At 35.0% G+C, this 13,191-nt stretch overlaps 1 protein-coding gene and 2 pseudogenes across 3 annotated transcripts; all 3 read right to left on the reverse strand.

The window, feature by feature from the left end:
* Window positions 1–1,029: 1,029 nt before the first annotated feature.
* Window positions 1,030–3,926, reverse strand: AT2G04470 (annotated as a pseudogene; the record flags this gene model as incomplete). Its single annotated transcript has 1 exon — window positions 1,030–3,926.
* Window positions 3,927–4,979: 1,053 nt separating this feature from the next.
* AT2G04480 (uncharacterized protein) lies at window positions 4,980–6,411 on the reverse strand (the record flags this gene model as incomplete). Its single annotated transcript, NM_126480.2, has 3 exons — window positions 4,980–5,752; window positions 5,945–6,003; window positions 6,301–6,411. 3 exons carry the CDS (start codon window positions 6,409–6,411, stop codon window positions 5,179–5,181), a joined length of 744 nt encoding a protein of 247 aa, NP_178528.1. The 3' UTR covers window positions 4,980–5,178.
* Window positions 6,412–8,156: 1,745 nt separating this feature from the next.
* Window positions 8,157–12,640, reverse strand: AT2G04490 (annotated as a pseudogene; the record flags this gene model as incomplete). The annotated part of the gene is made up of 1 exon: window positions 8,157–12,640.
* Window positions 12,641–13,191: the final 551 nt, after the last annotated feature.

Raw genomic sequence — 13,191 nt, forward strand, 5'->3', positions numbered from 1 at the left:
GAATATTCTCAAGATATTGCATATTTTTAGAATATACTATATTTTGAGAATATGACATATTTTGAGAATATGACATATTTTGAGAATATTGAATATTTCCATAAGATTCAACTCAACAAGCAGAATAACTCACACGCATGACGGTCCACAAGCCCGATAGCCTTCAAGTTAGCGTCGTGACAACCCTACAATCCGCAGCCCGACACATGCCCGGTTCAGTTCGGTTTGGTTTGGCCAAAGTTTCCCACTTTACACCTTTATTTCTCATTCAATACAACTTCATTTTTGACGTATGAGTATACCACCTTGTAGTACTCTTTACCAGCTTTCCAATGCACTAACGACCCAACAATTCCGTTCAGCCGTTTGGCCGGAAAGTCATCGGAAAAATATTATGTCAAAAATTTCCAACAATCCCACACATGAATAGAAATAAGTCTAAACATATGACGAATTTACTAATCATATGGACTAATCCAACTAGCTAGACTAGATAGACCTTCGAGAGTATACACGAAAACTAACTGTGTCTGAGTTGGTGGTGTTTTTCAGCTTTGAACCTACTCATTGTTAGTACCTATCGAGTTTACTCGGCCTTATGGTGAACATGATGTCTTGAACCATCCAGAGTTTAATGCAAACTTAGACAACATGTATAACACAACTTCATTTTCTCTTAGAACGAGGTTCTCTATTTGTGTTCACTGTGGCCTTGAACATGCCTTTTTAATCATGAGTGAACTTGGAGAGTATAGCCTCACATATTCTACTAGAAACGGCCCCATTTCACACTCACAAGATGATTTTCTAATTGCTTGTATTTTAAAGAAGTATCTTGTAAGTACTTCACAAATCTTACAAAGCTAGGTTCAAATCTTTAAAAGCAATGCTTTTTCCTTTACACATACACGAAGCACTATACATCATTTTAGGAACTAGAAAGAGACAACAGTCTCTCAGTGCTTTAACAAATTTAGTTTGATTTAGTTGTCTCTTTGAACTTGTGTCATGGGATCTCCAATCTTTGTAGGTGGGGTTACCATCAAACTTCCTCTTAGGTGGTAGGCTTTAAACCCATTCCTCTTGATGATCTTGAAACTTGATCTCGATTCAAACCTTTTGTAAATGGATCCGCTAGGTTGTCAGCTGACTTGATGTAATCGATCGTGATTACTCAAGTTGAGATAAGTTGTCAAATAGTTTTATGTCGTCGTCTGATGTGACAAGATTTACGATTATATAGGGTACTTTGTGCCCTGCCTATAGCTAATTGGCTATCAAAGTGCACACGTATTGTGGGCACAGGTTTCCCCCACATTGGGATGTCTTCTAAGAAATTATTGAGCCATTCGTCTTCCGCTATAGTTGTATCGAACGCTATGAATTCAGATTCCATAGTTGATTTGGCTAACACAGTTTGTTTGCAAGATCTCCAAGATACTGCTACACCTCCAAGTGTAAAGATGTATCCACTTGTGGATTTAAAGTTTTTGAAATCTGCGATCCAGTTGGCATCACTGTAACCTTCCAAAACTGCGGGTTCTTTACAATAATGTAAGCCATGATCTTTGGTATAACGTAGGTAGTTCAAAAATCTAGTTATAGCCTTCCAATGCTTATGTTCTGGATTGCTTGTGTAGCGACTAAGTACATTTACAGAGTGCCTAGATCCGGTCTTGTACTGTTTGTCAAGTACATTAAATTGCCAATTACTCTTGCATATTCTACTTGTTGCATAGGTTCACCCGAGTTTTTGGTCAAGTGAAGTTGAGGATCTACTCGAGTTTTTGCAATCCCATTTGAGGAATGCTTGAAACGATCAAGTATCTTCTCAGCATAGTGGGTTTGAGACAAGGTAAGGCCTTCATCAGTTCATATGATTTTTATAACCAAAATAACATTTGCTAGATCCAAGTCTTTCATTTCAAAATATCTTTTGAGCATGTTTTTAGTTTGATTTATGATATCTGTATTGCTCCCCAAAATGAGTATATAAACATAACAAAATGTACCATATTGGAGTAATTTTGAAATATATGCATTTGTAATATTCATTAATGGTATAATTATTAGACATCATAACAAAGTCAAATTTCTCATGCCACTACTTAGGAGCCTGTTTGAGTCCGTATAGTGACTTCACAAGTTTACATACTTTGTGTTCTTGTCCTGGGATAACAAACCCTTTAGGTTGTTTCATGTAGATTTTTCTCTTCCAAATCTCCATTTAAAAAGGTTGTTTTTACATCCGTTTGATGGATTTCAAGATCTAGTAAGGCTGCAATGCCTATGAGCATCTTGATTGAAGATATTCTCGTTACCGGAGAATAGGTATCAAAGAAATCTAAACCTTTTTTTTTGTCGAAATCCTTGTACCCCAAGCCTAGCCTTGTACCTATCAATATCACCATTCGTTTTCTTTTTTATTGTGAAAATTTTATTTCTTCCCCAATGGTTTAGAGCCTTGGGGTAGATATGCTATCTCGTAAGTATGATGTTGCAAAATAGAGTCTATTTCAGTATTGACTGCTTCCTTCCAATAAGGTGCATCAAGGGTAGACATTGCTTCTGAATAGGTTTTGGTACGTTTTCAGCTAAAAACGCCATCAAGAAATCATCACATAAAGATTTCTCTTTCAAGCTCTTTTGATCCGCCTAGGATGTTCTTCAAGTTCCTGTTCTGTTTCTTCAACAGTAATAGTACCCAAAGTATTGTCTTCAGCTTCCGAGGTTGCTGCATCTCGTTGTTCAGAAGTTCGTTTTTGATCTTTTTTATAAAGGAAAACATCTTTAAAAACGATGAATTTGTTGATTCCATAACTGTATTTTCATGGATATTTGGAATACCTGATTTATACACCAAAAATCGATAAGCACTACTGTTGTGCGCATATCCGATGAAGATACAGTCTACGGTCTTAAGCCCAACTAGAATTTAACCCGTGGTACACCACGGAACAAATATTTTATTCATATATATAATAATATTAAATTTTACTATTTTTAATATAGTATTAAAATTATATAATTTTATATTAATGTTATAACTAAAAAAATTGGTTATGATAAAATAATAAAATAAAAATTTAACTTGTGTTATATCAATCCGAACCCGTTCCGCTATATTTTATATCAATTCAAACACGTCCCGCTATATTTCTCATGATATCTTTTTTTTATTTATAAGTTTAAATATTAATAATGTATATGAGAGTAAGTTAAGAGCTGGAATTTTGAGGATATTCCTTTGTTTGAAGATTTGATTTGATTGTGCACCATTTTGAGGTTAAGATCGTGTATATGGAATTAGTTGTGATTGTGATTTTATGCCAAAAAAGTTATGGAATTTTGAATTCCATGGAATATTCAAACCAAGATAAGGAATGTTTTTAGGTGCACATGTAATTGGGTTTGCTCATTTTACGGGTTCGCAAATGTATTTTGGTTTGTTTTACAATGTTTGTTTTAATTTATTGCCAAAAATTAATACAGTTAATTCAAATAGTTCAAATTTTGGATGTTTTAAGATTTAGTGAATATCGTAGGTGAGATAAGAAAAAGATAATTTATTGTATTTTGCGTGACATATGGGATTGCCATATATTTCGAATATTTTTTGTTTGTTACCCAATTAATTGCTATAAAAAATTCAAACCATTAATTAAAAAAAAATAATTAAAATCTAGTGGCAGTCATTGTAAATAAGTCTCAACTACAAGATTTATTTCACAAAATGGCTGCAAAAATGTATAGGTAGATTGTGACCTTTTTGGGAGGTGGTACAACCACTTTTGCTAGGCACCCCCACACTTTTAGGTATTTGTACGAAGGTACTGTGCCTTTCTAAAGTTCATGTGGTGACTTTGTAGTCACTTTATGTGGTATCCTGTTGAGGATGTAGTTAGTGGTAAGCAAAGCTTCCCCCCCCCCCCCCACACACACACATGTTCTGGGCTAATCCAGATTCCTGCTGTCATTACAGACATTTTGACCAGTCCAGCCTTAACAAAACCCTTTCTCAGATACACCCCATGTTTCTTAATCACTACCTTATCAGACTCAAAGTTAACGGTAAAGCCATTGTTGCTTAGCACTGTTCCAGAGATGAGATTCTTCTGCATGTCAGGTACATGCTTCACGTTTTACAGAATAAGCTCACGTCCTGAAGTCAGCTTCAATCTTCAACATCGCCGTGTTACCCATGAAGGGTTTACTTGTTCTTCACATAGGTGGAGAACATGGTCCTATCAGAGTAGATGTGTGCGGTTGCACCGATGTCCTAGTACCACTCCACTTGGTTGTCTTCCACTATGTTATATTTTCAGTGACCACTGCAACCATATCTTCTTCAGTTAGGTTTGTCTGGCTCTTGATATCCTTGGCTTTGCTCTTGCAAACATCAGCTTTGTGTCCAATCTTGCTACAATGATGACACTTTCCTTTGAACTTCCGCTCATGTTTGCTCTTCTTGAAATTTGTTGTCGATGAAACCTTCAAGTTCTTCTGAGGAATAGAGAACTCTTACACCTAGATACTTTCTGATTTTTTGTGTTAGATCTCTTCCCTTTGACTAGGCTTAGGAGTCTCTATATATACTTCACTAATCACTGGCAGCTGTACTTCTGAAACTATTTCATCATCTCTCCGTGAAATGACATACCTCGAGACGTTTGCTTTATGCCGATCATGGAGGAGAAGTAGTACTGGTTTATAAAGTATATTACAATACCGGATTAACTCTGAACCCTCCAATCTTTAAACACACAATGGAAATGTGAGTGGTGACTAAAATTACTTGAATTGAAAACTTGATAACAATTACATTTATTAATGTACCAAATCTTATTTCTAGCGGCAAATGAAAGAGAAATGTATTTGTGATGATAGGAAAGTACTGCTTAGTAAATTTGGTGGAGATATGGTATTAGACAAACGCAGTAGAGATAATAATTATAACAAAGGCATAATCCATAAACCAAATTAAATTAACAACATTAAAAAAACAAAGAGCACAGTGAAGTGCAAAAAAAAAAATTAAAAAAAAATTAGTTTGCAGTATCCGAGTTTTATTCAGATAATAATGATACGAAATCCCCAACATGGGAAAAAAAAGTAAGAAAGCAAAATGGATGTTGTGCACACAAAAAGAAAGAAAAAAAAGCATTGGATGTATATACATCAAGCTTTGATCTCAAACCTTGAATACTTAATGGATCCGATGGAGATATCGATTTCAATGAGATTATCTTCTTCGGTAAAATCGTTAATTTCATTCAATAGATCAAAGAGCCTGAAATCTTGTACTTTGTTGTGGATATAGAGATGGTTCTTGTTACTATTGTAGTGGTGACCAAGGTAGTGACCACTCGGTAAAGACAGCTCTATGAGGCTCTCATCATCCGGGATTGCGCCATCGTCATCCTCTTCATTGGTCTTCTCCAGGTTTTCCTCCGATTTCCCGGTAATATCTTTGGTGGCAATATAGTGTCCTTCTTGATCTTGATCTTGTTTTGATGATTGTATTGAAGAATGAGGAAGTGAGATTGGGAAGAAGAAAGAGGAGAAGAACAAAGCAGTACAAGTAAGGAGGAGATGTAAGAAGCGAATGCCAAGGATGTGAAGAAGTGGAGGGGCGAGGAGAGAGACCCATGAAAAAGGTCTCTTCAACAAAATTGAAGCCAAACTCATCAAAACGTATTCTTCTTCTATGTTATTCTCAGGATTCATTTCAACTCTCAAATAATATGAAACCCTAGAAAAAAAAGAAGAAGAAAAAAAAAACCAAGTGGGTTGATGTATAAGAACTTAAGTACTAGGGTTTGGATTCTTAGTCGGAAAGTGCTTTGTAACTTTATTTAGGAATATCATCAAAAAAGAAAGGCTATTAATAGTAATACCACCCTAGGTAAATGCAAGATTGGTTATATTAATGAAAATAGAAAACCAGAAACCAGTACATTGTTTGTTTTGCTTCGAGATTTGAGGTGCAACAACAGCTCCAACCTGCACTCACTACTCCCGATTTTCCAAAATATTACCCACTAATTATATAATTTCGACTAGTTTTACTCTAATGTATTACTATGCATTCCTCTTGAAAAATAATGCATCTAATTTTAGAAATTTCTTCAATGATATTTCTTATAAGAAAAAGTAATCTACACCTTTGTTAAATAACTTCACAATATTTAATAGCAGAAGTTACATCATCATCTTTTACTTAACTTCAATATTCCCCATCCATATCTATTAATTGACCCAAAAAAATATAACCTAAACAAGTACATTTATAATAAGAACTTGAGCATCTGAAACTGATTCTCTTGGAGACTTCAAAGTCACAAAACCCTTGAGCTTTGAACTTTGTACACTCTCCAAGGCATAGAGAGTTGGTAAGCCATGTGCCACCATCGGGCGTCATCTTACTTACTTTAAGATTATACAATTATAGTAAGTTTAAAAACCAAAGATAATGCGACAACAATACTTATCAATATCAGGGTGGTCAAATTATCCGTTGATTCGTTTTGTTTTGTTCAAAAATTTGAATTCTTTAATGTTTCGAAGCAATAAAAAGCTAGTATGAAATAAAAAAATTCGAATATGAAACAAATCACATATACTTGCCATGATCCATACATTTTATATGTGTATACTTAGTTGTTAATTAGCGCTTAAATAATATCCATAAATTTTTGGTAGTCATGTCTTAAAAGTATAATGTAGAATAATAATTTTAAGTTTGTAACCATTTTATATAGTAACATCATGGTTACAAACTATGGAACTTAACTACTAAAAGCTATTGAATTTGTAGTCCAGATATAAATAAACACTATTAAGTGATAATACATAAAAAGACTAAATCAATTTTTTTTTTAAAAAATTTGTGATAGTTAACGCATCATTATATATATGCAAATACAAAGAAGAAAAATGAAATTCCTACAAAAAAGAAGGTGCCACTTGTCGGCCAGATGCAAACCTATATCTAGGTTGCCTATTGTTTGCAATATAGGCTACAAAAAACCTTGAAACTATGAATCTGATTAATTATACTTATCCAACTAATCTTTTGATTAACCAAAGCTTTAGTTAATGGTCTCGAAAGGAATGTTGTTTACCTACGAATATGGCCCAATCTTAAAGTTAGGAACCATCTTAAACTTACGAGTATGCATGAAACTCTAACTGTTTTGAGTACACTCAATTGTTTTTGTTAGTTTATCATTTTAAATGTGAATATGCAGTCTGGTGTAATTACTTGTTTTATACACATTAATAAAAGTGTTTGATATCAATTAATCTTTTATAAAATTACCAAAACAAATAAACAATTTTTTAATATCATGGTCACCTCTATCAAAAAGATATTTGAATCACACGTAAACATTTAACCGACCAACGAAATAAATTGACTAAAAAATAATACTCTTTTTAATAATTAAACTTTAAAGTTAAACTTTTTTAATTTTTGTGATTTCCATTTTTTTTATAATTTTAAACCAATGATATTTAATGATTTGTTTTGAAATTTAAAATTCATCAATAATAACTAATAAGTAGTGCATTGAAAACCTAAAAAACTCTTCTTTTTTTACAACAAATTGTTTTCTAAAAAATCAATTAATAAGAAACTGAAGGAGTATTATCTAAATGAAAATTAACTAAAGGATGAAAAGAATGGATCAATGTTTTAGTGGACATAACCCAAACCTTTAGAAATAAAAGCGATGGCGAGAATCGTAAAAACAAAAGAGAAGTAGAGTTGTAGACACAAATAGAGTACTGTGTCCAAGTAATGCCGTGAGAAATGGGTTTAAAATTTAGTGTTTATCAAAAATAATATTTTTAGTGGGTCGTGACAACAATGTTACGCTGCAACATCCCACCAATCTTTGAGACGTTCGACCTATTACGAAATAATGTGGGAGGTAATATTTCTCGAAATCTCTCGTTTTTGTCCTAATAGAAACAATTTTGTTAGAGACGAGAGAAAGAAGAAAGGTAAAATTTCTCTGTATTTCTCATTAAATGTAATAATAGTACAGAGTGTTTCTTTTATAGTAAGTGGCAAAACCCGGTTTATCTTATACCGGTTTACATTACTGAAACAAATGTATGGTTATCTCTAAACCACACTCTATTATGCCCCCTCAAGATGGCATGTACTTCAATGACATCTTGCCAACAATAGACTTGAACTGTGTCGGGTACAGAGACTTGGTAAACACATCTGCCAGCTGAAGATAGTAGTCACATGTAGAATTTTAATCGGACCACTCATAATTCTGTCTCTAACGATGTGACAATCCAGCTCGACATGCTTGGTCCGTTCGTGAAATACAGAATTGTTCGCAATATGTATTGCCGTTGTAGAATCACAGAAGAAAGCCACAGGAGCATGTTGAGGTACTTGAAGATCAGATAAGAGATGAACTAACACACAATCTCTCTGACAGCATATTGCATAGCACGGTACTCAGATTCTGCAGAAGAATGAGACGCCATTTGCTGCTTCTTAGATTTCCAAGAGATCATTGATTCACCTAAAAACATGCAATAGCCAGAAGTAGATCTTCTTGAATCACGACATGAAGCCCAATCTGCATCCGTAAATCCTTTAAGAACAAAGTCAGAAGTAGCAGAATAGAACAAGCCATTTCCAATTGTGCCTTTTATATATTGCAGGACTTTAAGAATAGCTTTCATATGTGACCCTTTTGGTGCTGAAGTGAATTGACATAACTTGTTCATAGCGTAAGTGATTTCTGGACGAGTTATAGTCAAATACATCAGTTTCCCTACCAATCTTCGATAAGAAGCCGAATCATTAATGACAGGTTCAGCTCCATCACCAACTAACTTGATACTCGGTTCCATCGGAATAGCAGATGGCTTACAAGCCAACATACCAGTTTCTTCTAAGATATCCAGGGCATATTTCCTCTGACAAACAGATATACCCGAGGCAGATCTTGCAACTTCTAATCCGAAGAAATATTGCAAAGATCCCAAATCTCTAAGTTTAAAAGCTTTCTTCAAATCATCTTTTAGATTTGCAACCTCTTCATCATTGTTGCTAGCTATTACTATGTCATCTACATAGACAAGAACAGCAATGTACCTGCCATTGTTGTTTTTTCACAAATAGAGTGTGATCAGCATGAGACTGTTGAAAGCCTAGAGACAGCAAAGTAGAACGAAACTTCAAAAACCATTGTCTCGAATCTTGTTTTAGTCCATAAAGAGACTTCTTTAGCTTGCAAACTGCATTAGGAGGTATTTCCTCTCCTTCTTTTGGTGTATATCCTGGCGCTAGGTTCATGTAAATCTCTTCATACAAATCCCTATTAAGAAACGCATTAGATATATCCAGCTGATGAAGACTCCACTTCTTAGCAGCTGCAACTGCAAGTAAGGTCTTAACTGTTGTCATTTTTGCCACTGGAGAGAAGGTATCTTCAAAATCAACTCCTTCTTGTTGCGTGTAGCCTTTTGCTACTAAACGAGCCTTATAACGTTCTAAGGTTCCATCAACATTGAGTTTAACCTTGTAAACCCATTTGCAACCAATGGCCTTTTTATTTGAAGGCAAAGAACAAATCTCCCATGTAGCAGTGCCTTCTAGAGCCTGCAACTCTGCATTCATAGCCTTAATCCAATCATCAGACTTCTTAGCTTGAAAAAAGGAAGAAGGTTCTGAAAACTTTGTAACTGAACAGATATAAGCTCGATATGGAGTTGAAAGTTGATCATAAGACATATAGTCAGAAAGTGGATATTGAACTCCTTTTCTCGATAGATTACAAAAGTAATCCTTCAAATGAGCTGGTTGTTTACTCTCTCTTTTAGATCGAGAGGTTGAAGTTGTAGGAACTGATTTCGGAGCTGAATCCTCATGTGAATCATTGACAGAATCATTCACAACTGTAAGAGGTTCACTCAAAATAGGAGCCTCACTCACAACTACAGGAATGTTACTGTCAACAATTTCTGTATCATTCTCAATAAGAGATTCATTTATGCTGCCAAAAATATCAGAGAAAGGACCAGCAGAATCACCTGAACTGAAGGGAAATCTGGTTTCATGGAAAACAACATTCCTTGAAATATGAATGGACTTGGTTTCCAAATCCAATAACTTGTATCCTTTGTAACCACTAGGATATCCCAGAAAGATACAAGCTTTGGCTCTTGGCTGAAATTTGTGTCTGTTCTTCGACGAAGTTGAACTGTAACAAAGACAGCCAAAGACACGTAAGCCTGTATTTTGGTTTCTTTGAAGTAAGAACTTCATAAGGAGACTTATTCTTCAGTAGTGGTGTGGGAAGTCTATTGATAAGGAAGACTGCGGTGAGAACACAATCTCCCCAATACTCTTCAGGAACCCGTGACTGAAACATCAATGACCTTGCAACATTTAGAATATGTTGATGCTTGCGTTCAACAACTGAGTTTTGTTCTGGAGTCTCTGGACATGAATGATATGCGATGATACCTTTCGACTTGAACAAATTCACAAACTTAAGCTCAGGTGCATTGTCAGACCGGACTGCTTTCACCACTGTCTTATATTGAGTCTCCACCATCTTCAAGAAATCAGGGAATATCTACAATACATCAGATTTTGCTTTCAACAAATACAACCAGGTGACCCTAGTATGATCATCCACAATGGTTAAAAAGTATTTGTATCCTTATGATGTAGAAACAGAAAACGGTCCCCATATATCAATGTGTAAGAGATCAAAAGCAGATTCACAGATGTTATTCTTGGATGGAAATGATAATCGTTTCTGTTTGGCCAAGGGACATATAACACAATGAAAATCATCTTTATTCCTTTGTTTGAAACCAAGTACATCTGTAACAAGATCTGTTTTGACATTAGATGAATGACCTAGTCTACTATGCCATAAACTAGAGTCAACAAGAATTGCAGAAAAAACAAGTGGTTGAGTTGAATTCTTCACGAGAAATTGCATATCCAAAACGTAGAGATTTGAAATCTGTTCCCCTTTACCAATCATCAACCCCTTGATATGATCTTGTATCATGCAACAACTTTCATCAAAACTTACACGATATCCCAAATCTTTGGTTAACTGACTCACACTCAGTAAATTTAACCGAAAGTCTGGAAAATATAACACATTCTTCAAGATCATATGATCACTTAACTCCACTGAACCAATTCCTGTTATTTTAACTCCATAACCAGTAGGTAAGGTAACAGAATCATTCATGGTTTCAGATAATGTCTGAAATAATGTTATATCATGACACACATGATGTGTAGCTCCACTATCTATCACCCATGAGGATGAAGATAAAACATTTCCTGTAGCTTTCAAGGCTCCAATAAAACGTAATGTGGAGGAAGAAAAAGCTATACCAGGTAATGCAGTAATCGTAGCACCAGATGGAGAAGCCATGTCACAGAACCATCATTGAGTTTTCCTTAAAAATAAGCAAGAACCCCTTGAATCTGATCTTTTGTTAGAGTTTTTGCCATTCCTGTTAACAAATCACTCGAAGTAGCATTAGTAAAAGCTAACTGAGCAACAACAGGTTTTGGAGGAACAATCTGTTTATCCTGTTGAGCATTCTTGTTCTTGTGTTTAAATCCTATGGGATAACCATGAATTTTATAACACTTATCCACAGTGTGACCAGTGTATCCACAATGAGAACAAATCACTTTCTGCTGCAGTTTTGAATGATTATAAGTAGCATTAACAGAAGCTTGAGTTGGTTCCATTGCTGAAAAATTAAAAGCTACAGCATTCTGAACAGGAGTGATATTTCTTTGACTCAAATCCTGATCCAACAAATTGTAAATCCCAGCAAGTTCTGGAATATGCTTCTTCATGATTATCTGACTTCTAATGACGGCATAGGATTCGTTTAAGCCAGCCAAAAATTTAATAACACGAGCATGTTCTGATTTTGTTTCCATAGCTTTGCAACAATCACAGTTTTTACATACTGTAACACAATTAGCGCCATCCAACTCATTCCACAATGTCTTCAGAGTAGTATAATACGTAGCAAGATCCATTGAACCTTGTTGTAGTGACCATATCTGCTGTGACAATTGATATGATCTTGGAAGGTTTGTAATGTGAAAACGTGTGGCCAAATCTTTCCAAATCTCAGATGCATCACTAAAACGAAGAATGCTTTTATAGATCTGTTTTGAAACCGAGTTTAGAATCCAAGATTTCACTAAACTGTTGCATCGTGACCAAATCCTGAACATAGCGTTTGTTTAACTAGGTCGAGATATAGATCCATCAATAAAAGCAATCTTGTTCTTTGCATCTAAAGAAGTTTTCATCGCTATATGCCAATCATCATAATTTGTACCATCAAGAACCTCAGAAATTATAGAAATTCCAGGATTATCACTGTTAGAAAGATGATATGGAGAATGAATACTATCTGGATTATCAATCGATGATGTATAAACGGGAACAACCGGAGGAACAACCGGAGGAACAATCGGAGAAACAATCGGAGGAACAATCGGAGGAATTTCTGGCGAACTCTCATCATCATCATCACGATTCACTTGTCTTCGAGCTGACGAAGCTACACGAGATGATCGACGAGGGATTTTGCGAGTTACAACCATTGTTAACAGAATCTGAAGAAAACTTGATCGATATTTGTGATTCCGGCACGTAAACCAAACGAATCTATCGAAGAAGAAGAAGATCAATGAGAATCATCAAAGAACAAAGCAAAAAACGAAGAAGAATCGAATGAATTTTGAAAATTCATTGCTCTGATACCATAATAGAAACAAGTTTGTTAGAGACGAGAGAAAGAAAAAAGGTAAAGGTTCTCTGTATTTCTTTTATAGTAAGTGGCAAAACCCGGTTTATCTTATACCGGTTTACATTACTGAAACAAATGTATGGTTATCTCTAAACCATACTCTATTATGTCCAAAATTAACTTTTCCCATAATATACAAGAGGGGTAGTTCCAAAAGTACACAGTTTGAAAGTCGTAAGTTTTCACTTGTGGACAATCTATGGCCTTGGAAATTTTTGTGGAGAAATCCATGTCCTCGTTCCTACGTACATTACATTCTACCCATAAAATCTTTGTTGGAACCGGATGAGCGAGTGCTGAATTGGGTAGCAGTCGCAATAGTATATAGACTTGGTGTGTTTTGTC

The sequence above is a fragment of the Arabidopsis thaliana genome, chromosome 2 (genome assembly GCF_000001735.4).
Source record: "Arabidopsis thaliana chromosome 2, partial sequence".
Taxonomy (NCBI): Eukaryota; Viridiplantae; Streptophyta; class Magnoliopsida; order Brassicales; family Brassicaceae; genus Arabidopsis; species Arabidopsis thaliana.